This window comes from Seriola lalandi, unplaced genomic scaffold, assembly GCF_002814215.2.
Source record: "Seriola lalandi dorsalis isolate HSWRI2012SDOR001 ecotype SW California unplaced genomic scaffold, Sedor1 jcf7180002054901, whole genome shotgun sequence".
Classification (NCBI taxonomy): Eukaryota; Metazoa; Chordata; class Actinopteri; order Carangiformes; family Carangidae; genus Seriola; species Seriola lalandi.
This window is the reverse complement of record NW_019525453.1, coordinates 147,752-171,383: the sequence shown is the minus strand read 5'-3', so window position 1 is coordinate 171,383 and position 23,632 is coordinate 147,752. Positions and strand designations below refer to the sequence as shown.

General features: G+C 37.0%; 3 protein-coding genes across 4 annotated transcripts in view; 1 reads left to right on the top strand and 2 right to left on the bottom strand.

Moving 5' to 3' along the window:
* Positions 1 to 792: 792 nt before the first annotated feature.
* Positions 793 to 9,151, bottom strand: LOC111672514 (uncharacterized). The gene is made up of 3 exons (XM_023429948.2): positions 9,045 to 9,151; positions 7,061 to 7,170; positions 793 to 5,949 (listed from the first exon to the last, which is right to left on the bottom strand). The coding sequence occupies exon 3, from the start codon at positions 5,919 to 5,921 to the stop codon at positions 1,317 to 1,319; it is 4,605 nt and encodes a 1,534-aa protein (XP_023285716.1). The 5' UTR covers positions 5,922 to 5,949; positions 7,061 to 7,170; positions 9,045 to 9,151; the 3' UTR covers positions 793 to 1,316.
* A 2,033-nt stretch (positions 9,152 to 11,184) lies between these two features.
* On the bottom strand, positions 11,185 to 19,037 carry ddx1 (DEAD (Asp-Glu-Ala-Asp) box helicase 1). Its single transcript, XM_023430285.2, has 26 exons — positions 18,955 to 19,037; positions 18,782 to 18,833; positions 18,569 to 18,632; positions 18,439 to 18,468; positions 18,197 to 18,293; positions 17,926 to 17,973; positions 17,704 to 17,787; positions 17,436 to 17,519; positions 17,261 to 17,337; positions 17,096 to 17,168; positions 16,899 to 16,975; positions 16,690 to 16,804; positions 16,355 to 16,493; positions 16,015 to 16,075; positions 15,775 to 15,873; positions 15,592 to 15,681; positions 15,036 to 15,224; positions 14,776 to 14,827; positions 14,397 to 14,543; positions 14,210 to 14,301; positions 14,055 to 14,127; positions 13,815 to 13,887; positions 13,576 to 13,618; positions 13,397 to 13,492; positions 12,940 to 13,060; positions 11,185 to 11,740 (listed from the first exon to the last, which is right to left on the bottom strand). The coding sequence occupies exons 1-26, from the start codon at positions 18,968 to 18,970 to the stop codon at positions 11,610 to 11,612; spliced, it is 2,223 nt and encodes a 740-aa protein (XP_023286053.1). The 5' UTR covers positions 18,971 to 19,037; the 3' UTR covers positions 11,185 to 11,609.
* Positions 19,038 to 19,271: 234 nt separating this feature from the next.
* nbas (NBAS subunit of NRZ tethering complex) overlaps positions 19,272 to 23,632 on the top strand; it is a 143,315-nt gene continuing 138,954 nt past the window's right edge. For both annotated transcript variants that reach the window (XM_087180396.1, XM_023430124.2), the window contains exons 1-3: positions 19,272 to 19,402; positions 19,997 to 20,045; positions 21,262 to 21,298. In XM_087180396.1, the coding sequence (XP_087036522.1) occupies positions 19,310 to 19,402; positions 19,997 to 20,045; positions 21,262 to 21,298 (179 nt within the window). In that variant the 5' untranslated portion in view covers positions 19,272 to 19,309. The remainder of the gene's footprint in view (positions 19,403 to 19,996; positions 20,046 to 21,261; positions 21,299 to 23,632) is intronic.

Genomic DNA, 23,632 nt, shown 5'->3' with positions numbered 1-23,632 from the left:
AACATGTACTTGCAACCAACCATTTTCAAAAACTATGCTTACTTAAAATTAAGAACCAGTGGATTTCTATCATCCACCAACCTTTTCTTTTTCCATAGCAACTAAGGAGATAGCCATTCCCATTCAGGGACTTAAAGTGAAATGGCAAGATTTTAACTATATTCATCACGATTAGCATTCGTTCTCTTTAAGTTGAATCATATCGTCATGAGACATTTTGAGGTGTTATATGAAATTTTAAGGTTGTAAAGAAGATAAATTTGATAATTCAATGTGATTTTCATTTTCATTTATAATATCAATAGTAATAAAAATTCACCTCTTTCAACATGCCCTAACACACACCAGGAGATATTTCTTTTAAGGATGTCAGTATTTACCTGTCAACTCTGCTATGAAGAAAACAGACAACTACTGTGATGATTCTGAATTTATCATAGGAAGAAAAGTTTGTCATCATGTCCTTACATTTACGTGTGTGTATGAGATGTGTGACAGGATGTTCTCATTTTTAAAACATGTCTTCTGATGACTGAAAAGTAAAATATAAATTGCACTGATGCTGCCAACCTCCTCCTTGCTGAATGAATTGTTCCATGTTATCACAGTAGATCTTGGTGGGACAGACGACAGTAGTTTCTTTTAAATCCTAAAAACTATCAAGATCAATATCACAATTTCAACTGAATTTAAATCGTATTTCTATGTAATTCAACAATGTATTTTCATTGTGGAAAAACAGGGCGAGCAAGATGTTAACCCTTGAAAATATTGGAGCAGAGCACACATTGGTAAAAGAAATGCTTTTGAAACTTTATTAAAAATGTACTAAAACAGTTTAAAACAATACAACTTTCCATCAAGATCTAGGTCATTTTAAAGTATATCTGCATTATAAAGTGGATTCAATTTTTTAAAGCAATCACACACTCAATCTTTACGCATTTATGTCACAAATTAAAAAAAAGAAAAAAGAGACCACAGTTCTTTGTAGTTTACAACGTCTTTCATTTTTCATTGTCAGTAAGCAGCTTTTTCTTTTTGGAAAAAAAATGAACACATTATATAAAAATAGCATGAAGGTTAGAAAAGGCACTAATAAACAGTGGAAAAACAACATTAAAAACACAAACAAACACCTGAAAACAAACCAGAAAACCTCCAATTGCTGAATTACAATCAGGTAATATCTACAGAGAAGAGTTCAGTGTCTCATCATCCTTAAAACTAATTCTCGTCAAATTCTCAATATTGGACGAACAGCTGAACACTATCTGTTTAACAACTGTCTTTATTGTGGACCATCACTTAGATTATTAAGAATCTTGTTCCTGTTTGATTTCCACTTCACTTTGTGTTTGAAACATCTCCATAATGAAGACTGACCGATTTTCTTGCTCCTGTTTGATCAATGTACTCTCAGTGTCCTGACATATGGTTACCATGGAGTATGATGATCCTGCTGCTTCGACTGGGATTTCATACTTGACATCCTCACTGTCTGATTCTGTTTTCACACTGCTCTCAGTCTTTGTACCTACATAGTGCCTGGCATATCCTTCAGATACTTGTGGTTCAGCCAGGTTGTAATACTGGGCATCCTCCGTTTCTGATTCGGTTTTTATATGACTTTCAGATTTTGGACATATAGTTAAAGTATATCCAAAGGATCCTGCAGGTTTATCTATTTCCTCAGTGACTGGTTCTGGTTTCATATCACCATAATGTGAATCATCTTCCTCCTTTTTAATCTGTATGTTTTCCTGGAAACGACTGTCACAATCTCCACTCACAGGACTCCCTGTCATCTGCATTATTGTCCCAGGATCGGTTTGAGACTTTGTGTCCTCCTCTTCAAACCAAAGTTCCTCATTAGTTTTGACATTAAGAAGATGGGCATGATTGACATCTGAAAGGTTTCTCAAAGGCTGAACAGCTCTACATTCTTCATTCGTTGTCATGTCTGCTGTTTCCACAGATGATTTAGGACTTTCATTTTGTCTCTCTTGTACCAATCCTTTTAATTCTTTGCGTTCAAACACAAATGGCAATTTGAAGACCTCATTTGCTCTGTGCAATTTTTTCCGGTATTGTTTGACCATGGTTTTGACTTTGGCTGCAGTAGCTATGGAAAATTCCCACTGCCTGTAGTGTTGTGAGCTTAGATTAAAGTTATAGTCAAGGATGTCAAACAGGGCGCCTGGGAAGTAGTGTTGTGGTTTCCTTCCTAGAAATTTATAGATCTCCATCACTGCAGCTCTAGTCAACAGCTTTAAGTCCAGTTTTTCCTTGTCTCCTGATTTTGATGTCATGTCTAGGTCCAGACCTATCTCTGTGCAAATGAGATAGCAGTCTCCACTATTCTGCCCATCTCTTCTTGATTTTACAGCACCCATGCTATCACTCAATAGTGTGGCTTCTTTCTTCTTTGTTTGCAGTGTCTGCTTTCTTTTTTTGGTTGTTTCCTTCCTTTCATTTTCCTGTGTGGCAGATACTTCTTCCACTTTTCTCACATCTCTAAACTCTCTCGGAGTACATGGCTGAATAACAAAAACTTCACTGAACCAGGTGGGCCTTTCACCGTATTGTGACAACATTCTCTGGCACAGCATTGTAAGATTTATATATTGGCTCTGCATGCCAAGGTTGAAGTTGTGTTCAAGAATATCATTAATGAGCTTATGTTTTGTTCCACACAATCTTTTGGAAAAACTAGCCACTTCCTTCATAATACCATTTGTCAATACATGGGGGTCAAGTTTATCTTTTGGTTTGTTTTTGTCCACACATAGGCTTAAACGTATTTTCTTGCAGAGAGGGTAACTGTCCATTATTGTCTCCTCTGCTACTTGGAAAGTAGAAAACAGATCCTTTGTAGGCTTTTGTGCTGTGCAGTTTGCTTCAGTAGAGACTGTGTCAGTCATGGCATGTGGACGAGGATGTAGCATATGGTCAGAATTGGATTCATCTTGACTAATCTTAGAATTTCTGTCTTGATAACATTTAGGGCAATATTTAGCTTTCAGATAAGTAGATTCATCTATGTCTGTTAAGTCAGGGAGCTTAAAAGACATTTTCAGCAATCTGGATTTCGTACATTTAAGAGTCGATTTAATCAGTTTGTCCAGAACTTGCTGTGCAAAGACATTGCGACACATCTCATTGTTAAAATTCAGATGAAAATTGTACTCCAGAATCTCTGTGATGAAATCCTTTTGAGCTGGTTGCAGTGCTGTAGAAAAAGTGTTCATTTCAACCATGATGCCATTGGTCAGTAATTTTAGATCCAGATTTTGTTTCACTCCAGATCCCACATTGAAATCAATGCCCAATTTCTTGCATCTGGAATAGGAGTAAAATGGGCAATGTTCTACATGAGGCACTGAGAGGATCTGTTGAATTTGATTAGCCCGCAATTTCCACAACAATAAATCAAGCTCATTATATTTGTCAGTGTCAACGGAACTCCCTACATTTTGGTCTATGATTGGAGCCTGGGAAGAGCCAGTACTACATGTATCTAAATTTGGGCTGTTCTGGCAATCCATCACCATCATTAAAAATTCTTTGTGCTTTCTTGGGTTTATTTTCTTAAAGCCTGTTACATTTGATAGATTTTTGTGCTCCAATATAACAGGAATTCGAGCAAGAATAGTTTTAGCAAGGTCAGAATCTCCATTTTGCCAATCAAGATCAAAGTTGTGTCTGAGGATGTCAATACAAATCTGATCAAATGTTCCACACAACTTTTCTACAAAGTTTGTCACTTCAGTCATTGCCCCATTGGTCAATTTGTTGATCTCAAGTTTTTTATGTGGCTGACTGGAGATTACATTTAGCTTCAGACCAATGTCCTTGCAGAAGGGATAGATGTCCACCCTGTGTTCTTTGTTTTCAGCTTGTAAATCAGGAGGACACATGGGAGCAGCATTACTTTCAGTTGTTCTCAATATGCTGCCGACTTCAGGTTTGACACTACCCATGCTCTGATTGGTCATGTTAACTGATGACATAGGACCAGGAAGTCCAAAAACCTCTTTTGAAAGCCTGACGGAATCATCACTTCTTTTAAGCTGTCTAACTCTATTCATAACCTCACATACAACGGTTTTCCTATGGTGTTCACTCCACAGACTGAAGTCAAGGTTGTACTCTAGAATCTCCATGATGAAATCCTGCTGGGATGAATTCATTGCTAAGGCAAATTTAGCAACCTCAAGCAGAACAGGATTACACAAAGAGTCAATGCTGAAGTTTTGCTTTGGGCCAAATCCAACATCAAATTCTATGCCAGCTTTCTTTGACCAGAAGAATGCACAGTACTCTTTTTCTTGTAAGGAAAGGATTTGTTTTACACGATTTGCACGCAATTTCCACATGTGGCTCTCCGTTTCCATTTCCTCTTCTTCCATGTCACATTTGTATGGCACAGTTCTTGGAATCGCTGTCTTCTCTTCATCTCCACACTGTCCTCTTTCATCAGGCTGACATTTCATTAGGTTCACAATTGAGTTCACAATTGGTAAACTGGATGAACCATTAGTGGAAGTGAGGAAAGGTTCACGTGTACCCATGCAGCTTGATTCTGATTTACTATGGATGTCAGAACTTGTTGGGTTTTGTAAGTCATCTCCATTTTCATTATTTTCCGAATCTGTGACTTTGTCTGAGTCTAAAGTACACATGTAGCTGTGGTCCTCCTCTGCTGTTTCACTGTTATACATATCAGTATGATGAGACAGTGTGTTTGTCTCTTCCTGTTCAGCCTGTTCTGTTCTGCGCCGTTTGGTGACATGTTCTCTAGTTGTTGAAAGAGCTCTTTTTTCACATTTACTTTTTAAATCAGACTGTCTTCTTTTGCTCACTTCTTTCAATCGATATAGTGAGGCTCCCACTCTGGACAGAGCTGATCCTTTTTCAAGGGGATTTGTCTGAAAGAAAAATGGCTCACTTTTAAAATCTGGACTGATTTTGGTACCAGTGGTAAGAATTAGCTTCTTCCTTTTCTGCAATTGTAATATTGTGAACCAAACTTGATTTGTTTCCTGTTGACTATTAAGATCAAGTTCAAAATTATGCTTCAACACACTGAGAACAATAGATCTGTGGGATGCAGTCAATGCTCTAGTGAACTGTACTAGCTCTAACATCATGCCCTTTGTCAGTAAACCTGGATCTAGACTTTGTTTTGACCAAACATCAAGGTTCAGACCAATTACTTCACAACAAGGGAACGAGGGGGGGAGAACATCCTCTTCCAGTTTTCTTGCTGACTTAGGCTTTGAACACTCCAACTCCTCATCATCATCATCATCACCACTGTCATCAGTACGTGGTCCATCCATCTCTTCCATCTTCATATAGTCTTTAGATGGTGCTTGTGAACACTTCAATTTATCTTCATGTTCACTTTCATCCATACCATCCATGTCCACCAGGAACCAGTCAGTCTTATATTCTGTAGATCCCATGTTAGGCCCACTTTTGCTGTTGCTGCTACATTCTGGCTCAGATGACGTGTCAAAGAGAGTAAAAGCTTCATGTTTATCTTCAGGAGGTTTTTGGATCAAGTCTCTGACTTTGTGCAGAATTTGAGAAGTAAACTCAATCCGCTGTTGCTCGTTTTTCAATCCAAGATCGAAATTGTTCTCCAGAATGTTTGTGATAAAATGCCATTTACTTTTGCGAACCGTTTTCGCAAAGTCACAGACCTCCAGTATGACACCATTTGTCAATGAACGTAAATCCAATTTCTTGTGTGTGTTGGATCGAACATTAAAATCTAGTCTCATGTTATTGCTGTAATGGAATGGTTCTGGATGTCTTGAGTACTTCTTTACATGCATCATGCGCCACTGCCATATTGTATTGGCATCCATCTTTTTATTGTTCTTCAGACTGCCAGTGTCCCTGTTGTCCATCCTCAGTTATCTCCTTTTAATTACTTTCCTGTATGTAGTTTAGGGGGAAACAAATATAAATAATACACCATAAATCTCTGTTTGTAGTTATACACCATAAAAATGTACTCATAATGTCAAATTCATCAGACCAAAATACCAAAAAATGTGATTTAGTTATAGCTTCTCAAATGTTAGGTTTTGCAAGTCTGTGTCTTTCTTGTCATCTACTTAATACCTTTTGGTGTAACAAAAACGTAACAATGATTCCCCTAACAGCAATGCGCAAGGGCTCACCTGATTTGATTCATCTTAGTAATATTATAGGTACTGGATACTGATTTAAGAGCAGTCAATAAAATAATATAATAATGTTATTAAAAGTTCTTCCCAGGTTTCTCATTATCTATAAAGGCAAAGTGCACTGAAGATACTATACTCTCCAACATCTTCTCTGCTACACAGTGGTCTGACTGTCAGAAGGCTCAGTGGAAAAGCAGACAAGTAGACAGTGAGTTTCAGAGCCCATGTCTAAAGTAAACTTAATTGTGCACCACTTTGTGATGATATTAAGCTACAGTATAAATTTTGGCTTATTCTCTAAAGTAAAGTCTTCAAAACACTACACAGAAACCACAACAACCCTAAAGACAGGGTTGCAGTCTCACATATGAATCACACGCTGTTAGTGTGAACGATGTAGACACCAAGATAGCATCAATTTAACAACGGAAAGTGCACCTGCAACAACTCCATCTTAGGCTGGACGTTAAGTCATAGTAACACTGGAAATAGCAAAAGATCATTTACTTGATAAAGTAGATCAGTGAAGAGAGGTTTTTTCCCTCAAAGTTAATCATCAAACAAAAGAGCAAAAATATTCAGTAAGAAATTTAATAATTCCTGTACTTATTTGCAGCAGCATATATCCGTAATCTGAGTTCAATAATTGGAAATAATTTCCAGTGTTTCTTTTCTAGTTATGTGATCATATTGTTCACATTTTACCATACATATATTACATTTGTGTATGAATTGGATTCAGTCTGTACAGCAGCCCTGCTCCCCCATGAAAAGTCTAAAAAAGCACACCAGTAGGGAGACTGATGAATGTTATCTTTTCAGATTAGGAAAAATGTGTGTTTAAATTAGCTGCATACCTTGTAAAACAAAGTGATTTTAGCCAAAACCATTTCCAACATGTCTGGCCCACACTTTATCAGCATCCTAGGTGAACATCTGTCCAGTCGTTGATGGTGCTGGTGTAGCCCTGTGTGGAACACAATTTTACATTTTTGTTAATACTTGCATGCATTGGTTGCATGACGCTCTAAAACCTATGAACACAGCAGAGTTTAACATTGAACATAACAGGGAAAAACTGTATTTGATTGCTTAGCAGTAGATTAAATTGCACTTGAAATGGAACAGAAAGACAGACTGATCTGCTTTCACTGAAGTCTGTAAGCAATAGTGCTGCAGGGATGACACTTTTTTGTAGGCCAACCCGGATGTTAGCATCTCATCCCTGAGAATAAGTTTTCAGATTTTTTTTCTGCTTTGATCATAGTCATTGAAAAATATACAGTATATCCACCGTTTCTAGAAAAACAAATAGTAAAGCAATTAAGACATATAATGCTTGCTTACATTATAATATTTTTGTTTAACATACACCTTACACTTATGCCATGGCAAAATATACACACACACACACACATATATATATACATATATATACATATATATATACATATACATATATATACACACATACATATACATATATATATATATATATATATATACATATATATATTTTTTTTTAAATGTATATTTTATTTATTGCAAAATGTATGTTTCTATACATTTTCAATTAAAAAAAGATGTCACTCGGGTTCCCTTCTCAGAAAAGCCAATTGGATTTTTACATGGGCTTTTGGATTACTGCAGAACAAGCTCAGTCATAAACAAAACTTTATGATGTTTACATAGTTTGTTCAGCAGGACAATTTTCACAAATCAACTCCACTTTCAGGATTTTTGAATTAAAAAGCTAAAGCTTTTTGGTCAATAAGGTGAAGGAGGGTTAATTTAAAATCAGAGACAGTAGTCCATCTGTTTTGGTTTTTAAGGATCAACACAAAATATGAAAAGTAGTATTTCCTAATCAATCTCATATTTTTTTTGCAAAGTTTTACATTCATAAATGTACATTTGCTAAAATGAAACAGCACTTTCATGTTTTCAACAAAAAAAGTTTTTTATTAAGACAATAACTGAAAAAAAAAAAAGCTATTAAAACTATGAAATTCTGCTCCCATTTTAATGTTTTCATTTAAGTCACTTTCTATTTATTTATCTTTACCCCTGGCATATCTTATTTCATTTAATATACTATTTGCATTTCATTTCATTAACATTATCATTATCTAGTCATGCCATATGTATTTTAACCTCTTTTGAGCTGCTGTTGTGGTTATATTTCTTATTTTTTATTTGGAATATTTGAAATAAAGAACTAAAAGAAAGTTTGATTTAGCATGCTTGCCTCTTCCATAAAAGCCTTTGCTCTTACAAAATTAGTAATAATTTGTAAGAGCGTGAGTATAAACACAACGAGGTTGTAAGGATGGACTGCTGAGTAGGTCCATTTGGTGTCCGATTGTGTCTGATTACATTTAACGTCGCCAACAACCCCTGCACTCCCATTTCACTATTTGTTAGCAACCGTTTTTTAACACGTAAAAGCTTAAAGAAATCACGACTGGGGTATTTACTGACGTATTTTGTTCATAGAATAAAACGTGAAAATCTCTAGAGCTTGTGTTAACCACAATCCATATTTCATCCATCTAACCAAAAAAACATAGGCTTATGTTAGTGCTAAAATGCTGACTACCTGGTTTTAGGACTCCTACAGCACTGCATAAGATTATTTAATAAGAACACTTTTCTCTCCAGCACGGGAATGGAGAATAGTGTAGATATTATTATAGTGACAGGAAAAGAACAGGCTTTGTGTGTACCATACAATACAACAACATTAACTGGAAACTTCTTTTTCCCTCTCTGGGGTCGCCTTGTGGCCCACAGTCAGTTTCACGGGAGAAGACCCCAACACACCCATGGTGGCAGACTTACCTAAAGCAGGCGGAACAGTCTCACAGCAGTCATGTGTAACACATCATGGAAAGGACGTCCAAAGGATACGATACAGGGAACTGCTTTCCACTGTTTACTTTTTCCTGCAGAAAACAATACAAAAGTCATTATTTGTCTACTGCACCTCCTAAACATGCAAAAGCACCCCGCTGGTCGCATGACACAGAGCAGCCTGCAGTAACACGACTGGCGCCTAAACAATGAGCTTAAATATCTACAAAACTCATAAACGATCAAAACAACACAAAACAGCTGAATAACGCAGTAGTATTAACTGTAAACAAGATGTTTTAAAAATGTCAACATAAATAGCTTATTGTACAATGAAGACAATAAAATAGCGCAACAACTTTTGTCTACACGACTTACCTTCAGCAATTCAAACAGCACTGTGATTGGTAAAGGGGATGGGGGCTACGGAAACACCGGAGGTAAAAAAGAAAAGCTAATGTGCGGCAATGTATTCCCAACTGGTAATAATAAAAACAACAGTAAATAAGAATAACTCATGATCAAATTCACAAACACTCAACAGAATTATTAAACAATAAATAAAATTTGCTAATACAAATTATGATTACTAAAGTGCAGTTTTAACACTGTTACATATGCTCACGTGCTTACACCAGGAAGTGTCCCAAACAATGTCTTCATGTACAAATCAAGATTTTAAATTTCCAGGCTATAGGAGAAACAAAGCAACGTGCCTTCTTCATCTTCTTTGACATTTATTGGCGGTTGGCAAACAACGAATTGGTGCATTACCGCCACCAGCTGGAATAGAGTGTGCATCAGACCTCTAGTAGTGCGAAACTCCCTCAGGATAATATATATAAAAAAGCAACCACTTCAAAATAAGTGTCTAAAAATTTACTATCGACAAATAAAACGATATTAACAGACATAAAGCAGAATTATAGGACTAATTTTGAATGTGCTTACTGCTTATCAATTAGCTGTCAGATGATGGGTATTTACAAGTGGAAATGAGGGAGCACTGATGTGATGGATGCATTCATACTACCTCAGGCAGTGGAATGGCTGTTAATGTGACCATTGCAAATATTGATGGCAGTAGTTGCATCATAGACTTTTACACACAAACACACAGTCATCTTTGACTCTCATGTTCAGGAGAATTGACTTAATCCTGACCTTAGTCACTGCAGGTATAGAGAGCTTGTTAATATAATTAGTAATACCTGAGTTGATCCAATCAGTCTGGTTAGTCCACTTCTGCCTATTATTTCTGTACACCCATCCCAAGTCTTCAACAAAGTAAATGAGTACCCACTGTTTACAGTTTAGGAGCTGTCTAAATGTAAAAACTCCTATCTCTTCACAGCTCAGTTTAACATTACAGGCTGTAGGAGTTTTGGCCAGTAGTCTGTACTAAGTGGTGATTACTACAAAAACTGCAATTAGTGCCAGAGTGAGAGTAACACTGGGTGAGAGGAGACAAGGTTCTTTATATTTACATATATAAATTGTCCACCAAGGTTGGATATTGTGAGATTTAAAAGAGGTTGAAGTTTTTTGAAGAAATTTTCATGGATGGCACTTTAGGTTGTGCATAATGTCACACACTATAACCCCCAATATTCTGTGCAATACACTGAAATTTTGTAAAAATATAACAAAAATAAAAGCTATCAAAATGCTGATTTAAACCCGCCAAAAAGTCTTGTAACAAGTTTTAAGTTTCCACCATGTTTCTATATTTAAGTATGATGAAGCAATGTGGCTCTCAAGGGGGGTGGGTCTGATCATTTGCACATATTCCTGTTCATTTTTTACAGGAAAGTTTTCGCTACTTGAGTTTCCATGGTTACTCAAATCACAAAGATTTGTCATGATACATTATTCCACAAGATTAGTCTTTTTTTTTTTGGTAAGTAGTTTGACTTTTATATGCCCTTTAATAAACAAATAAGCACAGCTGTCTAATACAAAGAAACATATTTCTTGAAAACATTTCCCTGCAGCCTGTTGAAATTTCTGCTAAACAAACAAAAAATCTTTGACACAAAATAAAATTTAACAAAAAAAGGTATTTCTAATTGATATAGATTTGTCTTTCCTTAGAAGTAAATAATAGGAATAAAGATGCAAATCCTAATTAAGCAGGCTACTAGTTTATTTCAGAAAAGAAAACATCAAGCCACTTAAACACACTTTTTTGCCAATCACTCCATAGAGAAACTTAAATATTTCATGTAGCAGTATCAATCAACAAAATACAAAATCTACCAAATTCAAAATCAGGAATCTGGTTATCCTCTGGGTGCTGACCGTAGAGAAGTTTGCCATACCCAGTGTAGTGTTGGCATCTTGAAACCTTTGAATATAAATTTCATAGTTTAATTAATTTATGAGATATGAGTTTATATATTCATCTCTGAGTGGGAAGAAAACTTGAAATATAATTGCACACTGCTGCTTACACAAAGATTTAGTGCCTTGTAGCTATAACATGTGAAATGTACTATTATTTTTTTTAAATTCTGGATAAGCAGCCTTGTGGTTGTGCTACTTGGGGTGTGTTTAGAAGGCTCTGAAAAGCTGGTTTGGCATGTATCCCATGTGGAGGAAGGACGTTTGGGCTTCCTGCTCAAGGTTAGCCAGCTCCTGGACTGTTGGAGCTAGTACATCCACATGACCCTTGTAGTTACCACCTAGGAAAAAGCAGCAGATTTGGTGGTTAAGTTCAACATAATAGCAGTGAATATAATAAATGTCTACAGCTCTACTGCCTGCCTTGTCATGATATAATGCTCATTATACAACAGTTAGTTCCGACCAGTTTATTAGTGTTACGACCGTTATCTATCTTAGATTGTAACCAACTTTGCACTGAAGAGATGAATTTATTTCCAGAAATAACATTTGAATAAATTTATGTATGGTTGTCAGAAGAGGATGAAAGGAAGAAGCCTGGATACTTCAGCGCTCTCCTGAGGTAATGTGTAGACAAAGTAGCAGACTAGTGTGCAATGTGAGGGTCAGGAAAATGTTTATGTGTTGTTTAGCAACAGTCCAGTCCAGCTGCGGATCTATTTGTTTTGGCAAAGCCAAATACATGATAAAATAAACACAATCATAATCTGTTGTTGCTTATTTATGGTGCTCGTAGAACTGTTGTATTAATTAATATCACACGAGAGGGAGTGATGTTGTACTGAATATCAGCCTGTGGCCTCGTACCTATGACCGAATCAAAATTGTTCTGATATTCAGTACAACATCCCTCCCTCTCATGTGATATTGCCTAATTACAATTAATGCAGTAACTACAGATGTTTCAGGAAAATGAAGCCAACATGGAAATACCAAAAACTGCAATTTTTCAATGGCAACTTGAATCTGGCTCCAAAATCGAGTCAATCCCCATTGACTCCCATGTTAAAATGCTCAAATTTACAGCAGAAATCAACATGTTTACAGCCTGGTACGAAAAACATTTTTGGTCTCTATAACTATTTTCCCCCTCCATAACAACTGCAGGGGGTGTGAATTTTTTATAACTCTCCAATTTAAATTTTATAAAGGTTTGAAGTTCTGCATAATTGATGGTATGCCGCTTTGAGTGACAGGTGGATGAGCGTATGCTTCCCAGAAACCGGTATGCAACGAAGTCTTCGCTCCACATGCGCCCCTCCTCTTTGCCTATTTTTGGATTAGGCGGGAGCTGGGCAGAGTTAAGCACTAGCAAGATGGCGACGGCATAGCAGCCCAGTCTGAGTTTCAAAACCACTCTTCAGAAACCTATGGGTGACGTCACGGAGGCTAAGTGCAAATTTACATACAGTCTATGGGAACAATCAGTCGTCCTCTTTGTTATCCCTCCCTCCTTTTGTCACTCTGTCATACATACCTCCCAATGCCCTGCGCTGACCATAGGTGACCTTTCCATCAAACTCATCTAGAGGTACTTTGATGTCTGGCTCACACTGGGTGATGGTGCACTTTAGATGCTCCTCAACATCTGACAGGAGCTGTGGTCAGAGAGAGGCAAAAGGTTACAACAGAAATGAGAGTGAAGAGTGTGGGAGAGGGTCAAAAGTCTGTGTGTGCTTGAGCTTTCAAAATAAAAATCAAAATGAAACAAACTTTGCTACCCAGTAGGGTTCATGGTGACAGTATTAGATTATACACCTGAGACACCCTTCAAAACCCAAGGGTGCTGTTTCTGCCAGGATGACAAATGCATCGGCTGCTTATCAAATCACTTAAAAACCCATCTGTTGAATCAGAGATGGAGTCATATTTCAAACAGGAAACTTAACTAGCTGCCTTAACATGACTAAGTTTGCATATGCATCTTTGTTCACCTCTTTCTCATTGTACCAGATGGTGCAACCTCCATCCTCCTTCAGTCGGGTGTTGTAGCAACCTCTGCCTCGGTTCGGGCAAACATGGTACCACACCTGCACAGAAACATGTACTTACATTTTCAAAAACTAACTTAAATAAAATCAATAAATCACTAGATTTCTATCATCCACCCTACCTTCTCTTTTTCCATTGCAACTAAGGATATAGCCAGTCCCATTCTGTGGGTTAAATTGAAAAGACACGTGACTGTATTCATCAAGTAAATATTGGAATTCAATGTCCGTCTGTTAAATTGTATCATGATAAGAAATTTGCGTTATGTGAAGATTTCACGGTGATGAATTTGAACACACAAATATCATGAGAATAAGAAAGATTAAGAAAATAATTTTCACCAATCACCAACTAAGTTACCTCTCTGCTCTTCCGACTCTGCCGATACGATGGACGTAGTTCTGCTTCTCATCTGGCAGGGTGACGTTAATCACTGAAGAAAAAACCATGATCGTTGTGAGAACTGGTGGCAGGGAGCAGGCTTGCATATATAAAATACGACAAAGTGTTCTGCTGTAGTAAACACTGTGTATAATCAGTATTTGAAAAGGTATGTCAAAATGTAGGTTTTACATTGAAAGTCTTATACGTTTCTCTTACCGTATGGAACTCCATGGATGTCAATTCCTCTGGCGGCTACATCTGTGCAGATCAAGAGCCTCACCTCTTTTTTCTGAACAAACAGGGAGATTTTAAAATACAGGATAACTGATAATACTTTGTCCAAGAGCATTATTAGGTTTTTGTTCTTTTACCTTGAAACGCTCCAAGTTATTTTTCCGCTCATTGGGCTTACGATCACCATGGAGACAAACACAGGAAAACTGGTGGTTTTTACTGTCTGGACCTGAAATAATAAAAGAGACCAATACTGAGTGAGGATTCTGAATTTGTTCCCACTTGGCTGAAAAGTATAATTTAAATGGCCCTGTTGCCTCCTACCTCCTCCTTGCTGGATGAAGTACTGCTCCATGTTGTCACAGTCGATCTTGGTGCGACAGAAGATAATGGCCATGTCCATCTTATGTTCTTTGATGGCCTTCACTGTGTACTCACCCTTTAGCACCTTGATGGCTTCTGACCACATTTCTAAAATGCACATACACACAGACACAGAAAGATGCGCACACACACAGACACACACACACACACACACACACACACACACACACATATGTTCTTGTTATTGATGCCTTGTTCATGACCACAGAGGGAAGGAAAATGTCTACTAAATCTACTAAAAGACTCCAAAGGCTTGGCTCGAAAGAGTTACAAGTGATAAAATCAAATAGTCAAAATTCTGCTATTTATATGGTCGTACCTGCAGAATTTGCTCCTGGTCTGGTGTTATCTTTGGCATGAACTTCATCAGTCTACAGACAGAAAAACAGATCAAAGAAAAGCCCTGTCAACACATTAATCTAAACCAAGGGAAAGACATGATAGCAACCCACAAGTTTTGAAAAGAATGATAAAATCTTTGGACAAAGTTTGAAAGCTAAATTTATAGACAAATGCTTCAGCAGTTTTGAAATTAGTTTCCCCTTTTTATGTGTCCTTGGCCCAATAAGTGGGACTCACCCGGATGTGGTTCTTGCCGAGACGCTCCCAGAGACGATCACTCTTAGGATTAACAGGCACCACTACATGGTGGACAGTCTCTGGAACAGAGTCCTCCCCCTTCAGGTCCACCCATGTGGGAAAGTGCATGATACGCTCAGACAACTTCTTCACGTCAAAGGAATGCAGAGTGGCTGAGCATACAATCACCTGGACAAATGGGATATCAAAGGAAAATCACTTAACCACCTTCAGATATGTAAACACAGCATGTACTCACAAATGGCTACAAATGTTCTGGTGTTACATGACACACTACCAAACAAAATGTTTGGATTTATTTTGCAAAAACAGTCTTTTGTTGATTTTCCAGCACTTAGTGAAATAGTACAGCTTTGGATTAGAAAATGACACATCGTCTTGGGATTTGTGTTACTATGATAAGATATTCTGTCTAATGTGCAACTTGCTTTGTTAGCTGGCCATTTAAAAACAAAGTTTATGAAAATGCAGTGTGACTGCTGCAACTAACTTGTTTAAATGCCGCACATGCAGCTTAACCCAAGTGAAGTGTTACCTGCAGTCTCTTGCCATCAGAGGTGACCTGTGGGATTTGGTTATAGATTCTGTTGATAAAATCTGTATAGCCTGCTGACAGCAGCCCATCCTGAGGACAAAGAGAATGCAAATAAATTGTTAACGGAATCAAGGATAGCGATGCTATATAAATCAACCATTAACCACCATGTGTTGAACATACACACTCATCCAGGACCAGAAAACGGATTTGGGACAGACTGAGTTTCCCAGTGGATATGAGGTCGTCCAGTCTGCCAGGTGTTCCCACCACAATGTCGATCTGATGAATCACGAGGCGGAGACAGCACACAGAGGGTAGAAAAGATTAACGGGGAGAAGAGCAAAAATTGTTAAGTAAAAACTATTTGAACTCTATTGGTAACAATGTCCTAAATGTTTGGAGATGGTACATGTCACATACCCCCTGTTCCAGAGCAGCCAACTGATCCTTGGCAGCCACACCACCAATCACAAGTAGTTCCCTGAAGTGACAATTTGATAAATTAGACACCAATTCCCACATTTTTACTTGAGCACTGACGCCATCTGCTGGTATCAAAGTGGAATTACAAATATACTGGGAAATGCATGCAAATGTAGCACACAATGAAAAAGTACTGCACTGTGGAGGACTGTACAGGAATAGATGTGGCTCACTGGTTTTAGTAGTACCTACACATTCTTGAATTTTAAATTTTAAAAGGAAAATCATGTTTTTAGACTATTTCTGCCACTGTTAATGTCAGCTCACAATAACTCACCTGAGTTTGGGGTTGTCCACATATTTCTTGAATTGTTTGACATTGTTGAGAGTTTGCTCAGCTAATTCTTTAGATGGCTCAATGATCAGGGCTTTGGGTGCATTGGATACTGCTTTCACCTGACTGACTTTGGCACTGCCTGCACAGAAAGAAAAAGGACAGTTACTCAACAAGAATCATCAATGAAATCAAATGAAGAATTTGTACCTTTATTGTGGGAGATAATGCATCATCTCATTTGAATTTGTGCTAAAAATCAAATTATTGTGGCTACTTTTAACTCTACTTTCTGTATATTGGTTTGCTGCACCTGAAATCAGGTCGCATCCACGCACCTGTCTGAGAAGATTTGGCTGTGTGACCCTCTGACGCCTGATCCAGGGCAACAAATCCACTCTTTGGGGGGTGTTTAAAGTTTTCTCCACCAAAGTTGAACTTTAGCTCTGCATTCTGCCAGATAATTAAGGGAGCAATTTGTATAGTGTTCATCTGGCACATTTTGGTTTCTTTTCTACCTTTATTTTGAATTGTTCTCTAGTTTTACCTTTAGAACACAGGAGGCAAAGAAAGGCTGATTCCTCAGATTTTGAGGGATCTCAAAAGCCAAACCGAGGTCATTACCTAGAAGAAGAAATCAGATGGTAATGAGAAAGAAACACAGGTACTTTTTTATTTACTATCAGTCACAGATGTTTTACACAATCATGATACTGAAAACTACTGAAACTACTGAGTGAGCACCATTTTTGGAGAAGGAAATGTTGCCATTGTCTAAATCCAGGTAGCATCCAATAGTGTCATGCATGGTAAACTCCTGCAAAGAAGCAAGAAATCAAAGAGTTAACATTTTTAATTATCTAAATTATCCTCACAATTGTTTATATATCTAAATCCCTCAACTGTTACCTCTCCATAGCTGTCAAACTGCTTGTTGTTAGATTTTTTTCCAGTCCCTCCAAAACCAAAACCATGCTTATCAGTTCCTGTAATGAAAGGATTAAATTACTGTTCCGTTGAGACAGTTTATTTTAGTTGCTATATGTTTTGCAGCATGAAGATTGTGAAGAGTAGAGGAGCATACCCAAGTCCAGTGCTGCCTGAATGGTGGACCATCCTACCCGACACAGACCCTGATCATGGCAGGTCACCTCATAACAGTACTTCCCTGAAACACAAGGAAGAGACAAATGACTTTTACAAAGAAATATACAATCTATTCATTTTTTTTTTTTTTTTTTTTTTTTAAAGTTTATCAAATAAATAGTTGGTTCCTTGTGAAATGTATCTAATCCTAAATGGTCTTGTTTTAAATCTCAATCAATTTTAAAGTAGATGTGTGCATTACACACCTTTGGTGACACCCTTTGTAGAGCGACAGCCATGCCACTCTTTAAACTCCCTGCTCTGGCAGCACAGTCCATCTGGACCAATTGCTGTACAGGTAAAAACAAAAAGTGACAATGAGGAGAGGTGAGAAAGAACAAAGCTCAAATACATACAATTGCACTTGGAAAAGGTTAGACTACCGCCCAGTGCTGGATTATGACATTACATGCTTATTTTTCTCTTACCAAAGGCTGTACTGCGATCGTAAGGATTCATCTGCCAAGTGTTGAAAACTAAGACAAAAATAGAAACAGGTCTGGTTAAACATCTGCAGAGCACAGACTACTGCCTTCATACTATGTATTATAAAAGTTAATCAATTATGACACTGGCCTTGCTAGGTCTATTAGACCAGAGAGTTTTGTACAATGCTTTGAACACAATTAAGCTTCTAAATCAACACACATATAGAAGTTCCTATAAACAAACAAGTGATTAATATTAAGGTAATCTCACTGGCTCCTCCAGTCTTGATGGAGGCTTTGCCCTTTTTGCCCTCCTGGTGATCCTTCAGGGTCTCATACACAATCTGGATCACAGGGATACTGAAGGCCTGAGGATGACAAGTATTACAAGTTAGCTTTTTTATGCTACTTGACCTGATATTTAAATGCTAATTATAAAAAATTAAATTAAATTAAATGCAAACTCCAGAGGTTAAGTTGTATTTTAAAACCGTGTGGCTGTCAAGTACTTACTCCTGTTTTGCCACTACCAGTTTCTGCTGCCTAAACAACAGGAAAACAAGATGTAAAATTTGTAGTATGCAGTGGTGTGCAAATTCTGATAAGCCTATTAAGACAGACAGAGAAAACGAGTTAGACTTACCATAAGTACATCTCCTCCACCAAGAATTAGGGGAATGGACTCAGCCTGGATGTCAGTAGGTAGCCTGAAATCCAATGATTGAAATAAATCAGTTAGGCTTATAGCATCTAGTAACAGCTAAAAAAAAAACATGTGCGCATACATGACATTAAAGGCATGATTTAGCAATACTAGTGTGCACGTCAAGTAGGCAGCCCAGCCTTAGTCACTTACAGCCATTCCATCTCATCCACAGCCTGCGCAATTTCAGGCATAACCCCCATTTCTGTGGAACAAAAGTCATATTTAATGATTCTGTGTGCATATGTAACTCTTACAAGTTGTTTGGTGTTGAAGTCAAATAGTTATGCGACGTCAACACGATGAAATTAAGACACATTTCTTACCAGAATACGCTGCCATTATTGCTGCTACGAATACAACTAAACCGGATGTAACGTGTTCACAGTTTTTGGCTCGGTGCAAGCGGGTGCAACTCGTTAAGCGGACTGACCTAGCAACCTTATAATATTGGTTCCGGATAGAGTACTATTTTTTTTAAATATGTTTTTTGGTTTTCACGTGGTTTTTGGGGTCATGTGTACTGCACATATTCCTATACATCATTATTTGATAGTGTGATAAGTCAAGAAGTCTAACCGATTTTTCTGAGCGGTTAGCTAAAGTTTCCAAACGCGGTTCCTTGATATATTTTGTCCCATGCTAACTGCCGTAGACGTTTGACAGCTGGTTCAAGTAAATATGGCTGAACATAGCCTAGTTGAAGGCGAAGATGAAAATATTTTATACGACTTACTTGTTATTACTGAATGGCCGCCAGAGACGGACACTCAGGTTGGTCTAAATTACACTTTCCCATTTTCAACCCGCTGTGTAGGTCTTGTGTTGACAGTTTATTCGTAAAAGTGACCACCGAAAGTCAACTATCATCAGTTGTATGGGGCCAGCCGCGCAAAGCCACGTAGCACAAACATAACTACTATTAGTTTGCGAAACAGTTACATTCTCATATCATATTGCAGTGGGGTGTAGCTTTCATTTTGCACCACTATACGTAACATGTACTTGTTTCACTAGCAGTTAGGGTGTTTTTATAGGACAACATTCACATTTCACCACCGTTAGCTAGCCTAATGGAGTATGTGCCCTGTCTGCCAGACACGTTAACATGAAGTTATCCACAGCATTAAATGAATCCTTGATTCTGGTAATCAATTTGTGTTTGTAACTTTTTTACTTTTTTGTTGATGTAAAGCAGTTTGTGATTTTGTACTTGTGAAAGTTGCTAAACAAATAAACTTTACTTACTTACTTAGATTTGAAATTCATTCTCAATACCTAATAGGCAAGGAACCGATTACAACTATGTTTGTTTGAGGAAAGACATGAAAGGTGATGAGCTCACCTGTCACTTTTTATCATTTGCAGTTGCGAGGCAACAAGGAGCACACCTCACTTATTGCAAAAGCTGTGACAGGTAAGTTCTGCCTTCTTCCATGCATACTGAAGCGGACACTTTGTAATTAAATATGTTTTCAGCAGCATGTTTTTAGATATGTAGCTTGGGCGTTAGTTCACTGTGCTTCTGCTTCCACCAGATTTAAGTGTAGGATTGGCAGCAAGCAGTGTCAGATTCAGATTCAGATTCAGACAACTTTATTAATCCCAAGAAGGGAAATTCCATTGCAGCTTACCCAGTCCATACACACAAGTTATATGACAGAGGCAACAGGTGAACACACGTGGGTAATACAAGGAGCAACAAGTAAAATAAAAATAAATAGATAAAAATAATACGTCGCGATGCAGTTCCTATACTGAATACGTAATATAAATACATGAATGACTGAACTTAAGAATTTATATATAACAGTCACTTAAAATGACAAATGTCAGTTTTTAGTAGCCTGATAGCAGAAGGAATGATTCATTGTAACGTTGGCCTGAGGGCATTACAGTAAATTCACTGCACAGAACATGATCTGGCTGATAATTCCTTTTGCTTTCTGGGCCACCTGTCTTTTTGCTGGTCTCCAATCATCTTTTAGCAAACTTTAACAATACCATTTAGCCTATTTTTGTCACGAACGCACAACCCGTTAACCAGCAAATAAATCACTGTTGCTGATTGCTGGAAAGTAGGTCAGCAATTCTGTGAAGGTGTTTTCAGACTTACACCAAAATGAAAACACAAGACAACAGTAACTGTTAGGACTACCTCTTAATGAAAATTTGCGCACAGGAGTACAGGGGCAGAGTCTTGTGTTATCTTCCCCAAACTCAAATGAAGAAATAACGCATACTTATAGGCACCCAGTCACAGACAGCAGATATGATATGATTCCTGGAATACATGATGCATTAGATATGAAAGGTTTCTTACTCAAAATTATGTCAGCATGAATGTTATGATATCGAGTGTCTGTATATTCAAGAAGACAGATTTCCCCCCCCAATCCAACAGTAGGAGGTGCCAGATCTGCTGATAAATAGTTGTTGGTCTTGGGAACGCTTTAGTGTTAGACCACTTTTGATTGGATCTGAGACTGATCCCACCAACTTCTAGCTCTATATTAAACACAGTCTCTAATCTTAATTTAGAATGTGACAAGAGTCATTCCAGTCAAACAAAATAAGACATTATCACACATTTACTATAATTCTGGATACTAACTGTTATGAATTTCTTACAGGGCCATTCCGCTTAATTCTGCACTATTTGTGGTACAGGTAAGTTTATCATCATATCGCTATATCCAGAGGCTGACAGGCAGCGCAGTCTCTCCAAACTTACATGCTGACATGCTATAAGAGGCTTGTTAGATGGTGATTATTACTAGTTTATTACTGGTATGATTTGTCTAATAAGAAGTGTGTGGCTTAATACTAAATCACACGATCAACGTATAAACATAATTATTGATTTCTAAATGGTATGGTTTGTATGTTTATGTTTAAATTAGGTACCTTATAAATGCAGAACTGTTTGTGAAATGAAATCTAAGGCCTAGAACTATATATTACATAAAAAAATTACCAAAATAGCAACAGAATCTTTAGAACTGTAAATTCTGTGGTTTGATGGCTCAAAATCTGAAAACAACACAATACTTTTGGATTCAACCTGAAATCAGAATATCTGTATAGCATTTTTTTATATGCAAATATAAAGACAGCTTTCACCCATAATGTAATTCTTGTAAATATTCCTATCCTTGAGTGGAATAGCAATGAAATTTAAAACCACTTTGTATTTTTGACCTGAATACTGTATGTGTAGTCATAATATAATGTTTCACCAATATTACAACATATGAAGACACAGAATAATCAACGATTAGCTAAGACGTTTGTGTCTTCAATTTATAGCATAACACAATTTAATGACAAAGTGTATCTGTTTCTTTTTGCAACAAATGTGAATGTTACTACACTGGGACTGAGACCTTAATTGAGTTACTACAGTAGTTCTCAAACTGTTTGTGGACAAGTGAAATTAAGGTGAATGAATATGATTCACCTTAAATTTAAATTAAAAAAAAAAGTTTGGTGATACCCATATTTCACTAAAATTCAACATGGATCCTTTTTTATCAGTTTGTTAATGATAGATAAAAATTATGGGGTGGGGGGTATGTTTGTGGGAACGTTTTTCAGCTGAAGCAGGGCATCCCAGAAAAAGAGAGAATCACTGGTTTAGTCAATCTCCACTTTCTAAACTTTGTCGAACCAAAGTCTGACTGAAAGAATCCACTATTCAAGATGAAGAATTCTTCAGATTTTTTATTTTTTTATCAGAATTAATCTGAAAATACTTGTTCACCCTGCTCTTACTGCACTGTATCTAATCTAATGTGTTAATAGATGGCTTGATGTTGCCTGTAGTGAACTGTGTAGTGCTCTCTAGCATCAAGGCCTGCTTATCCTCTCAGCAGGTGGTTAGCTAGTATCATCAGTAAGCTTGTTAAATATTTAAGAACTCCTCATGCTTTTTTCTCAGCTTTTCTCTTTTGGTGGATGGAAAGGGATCAGGAGTTGCATTAGAACTGAAGAGAGTAGGCAGACTGCCCCTACACCCACATGCGGTGACATTTTCTTTTATAGAAGGGGGACAAGAGAAGTCTCTGGCAATTTATTTTTAGAATTGGCAGAATAATACAATGCAGTATATCAGTGTCCAACAACAGTCATCTAGGTTACTATTGCACAGAATCACTGGTATCAACTACACCCAAAAATAAAATTAAACTGAAACTGTAATGAAATGGGAAAACATTGAAATTGAAAATTGAATGTGTCTACAAATAATGCACAAGAATAACTTTATGTCACAATTAAAAACACTGGAGTAAAACAAAGTGTAAAAAAAGTACACAACGGCTGAAATTACTAACAGTGTGAAGATCATCCTCAGCAGACATTGTGAATGTGCCATGGCTAAATTCACTTGAAATAGATGGGCGCAAAAAATTGCTAAAAACTCTATTTGAAAGATTGATTGAGAGAAGTCCAGCATTAAAATCTAAAATCCAAACAAAAGACGTGAATAAAAAATCCTTACAATTCTGGAGACATACTGTATTTTATTCACAAGGCTTCCTAAGGATAAAAGTAGATCCTAACTGGCTGAGTTAGGAGAAACTTTTGGTGTAAGGGTATTTCAGAAAGCATTTTAGTTCCAAAAATGAGTTTAGAGTTCAGGGGACTGTTTTAAGGCTTGTTCACAATCAGTCAAATGTGGCTCACCACAATTAACTTTTAAATAAACTTCATTTAATTTGAAACATTATTTAGTATAATTTTGTTTAAATTATTGTAATCGAATTTAATATAGTATATTTAGAATTGAATTCCATAAATGTTTTAATTCATTTGATAGTTAAGTTTAACTAAATTTAATTCATTTAACTTAAGATGTAGTTAAACCTTTTGCATGCAAGTCAAAATAAAAAAAAATTAATTTAATATTTTTAATTAAATAAATTAATTTGAATTAATGGAATTAATTTTAAAATGAAAGTAAATGCAATTTAAGTTTAAATTAATGAAGGTTTTAATAAAATG

Coding starts and splice junctions, on each gene's coding strand:
- ddx1 (XM_023430285.2), bottom strand. Junction 17,974..18,196: donor CATCAAGACTGGAGGAGCCA/GTGAGATTACCT, acceptor TTTTTGTCTTAG/TTTTCAACACTTGGCAGATG. Junction 17,169..17,260: donor AGTTTGACAGCTATGGAGAG/GTAACAGTTGAG, acceptor GCTTCTTTGCAG/GAGTTTACCATGCATGACAC.
- LOC111672514 (XM_023429948.2), bottom strand. CDS start 5,921: ATGGACAACAGGGACACTGGCAGTCTGAAGAACAATAAAAAGATGGAT.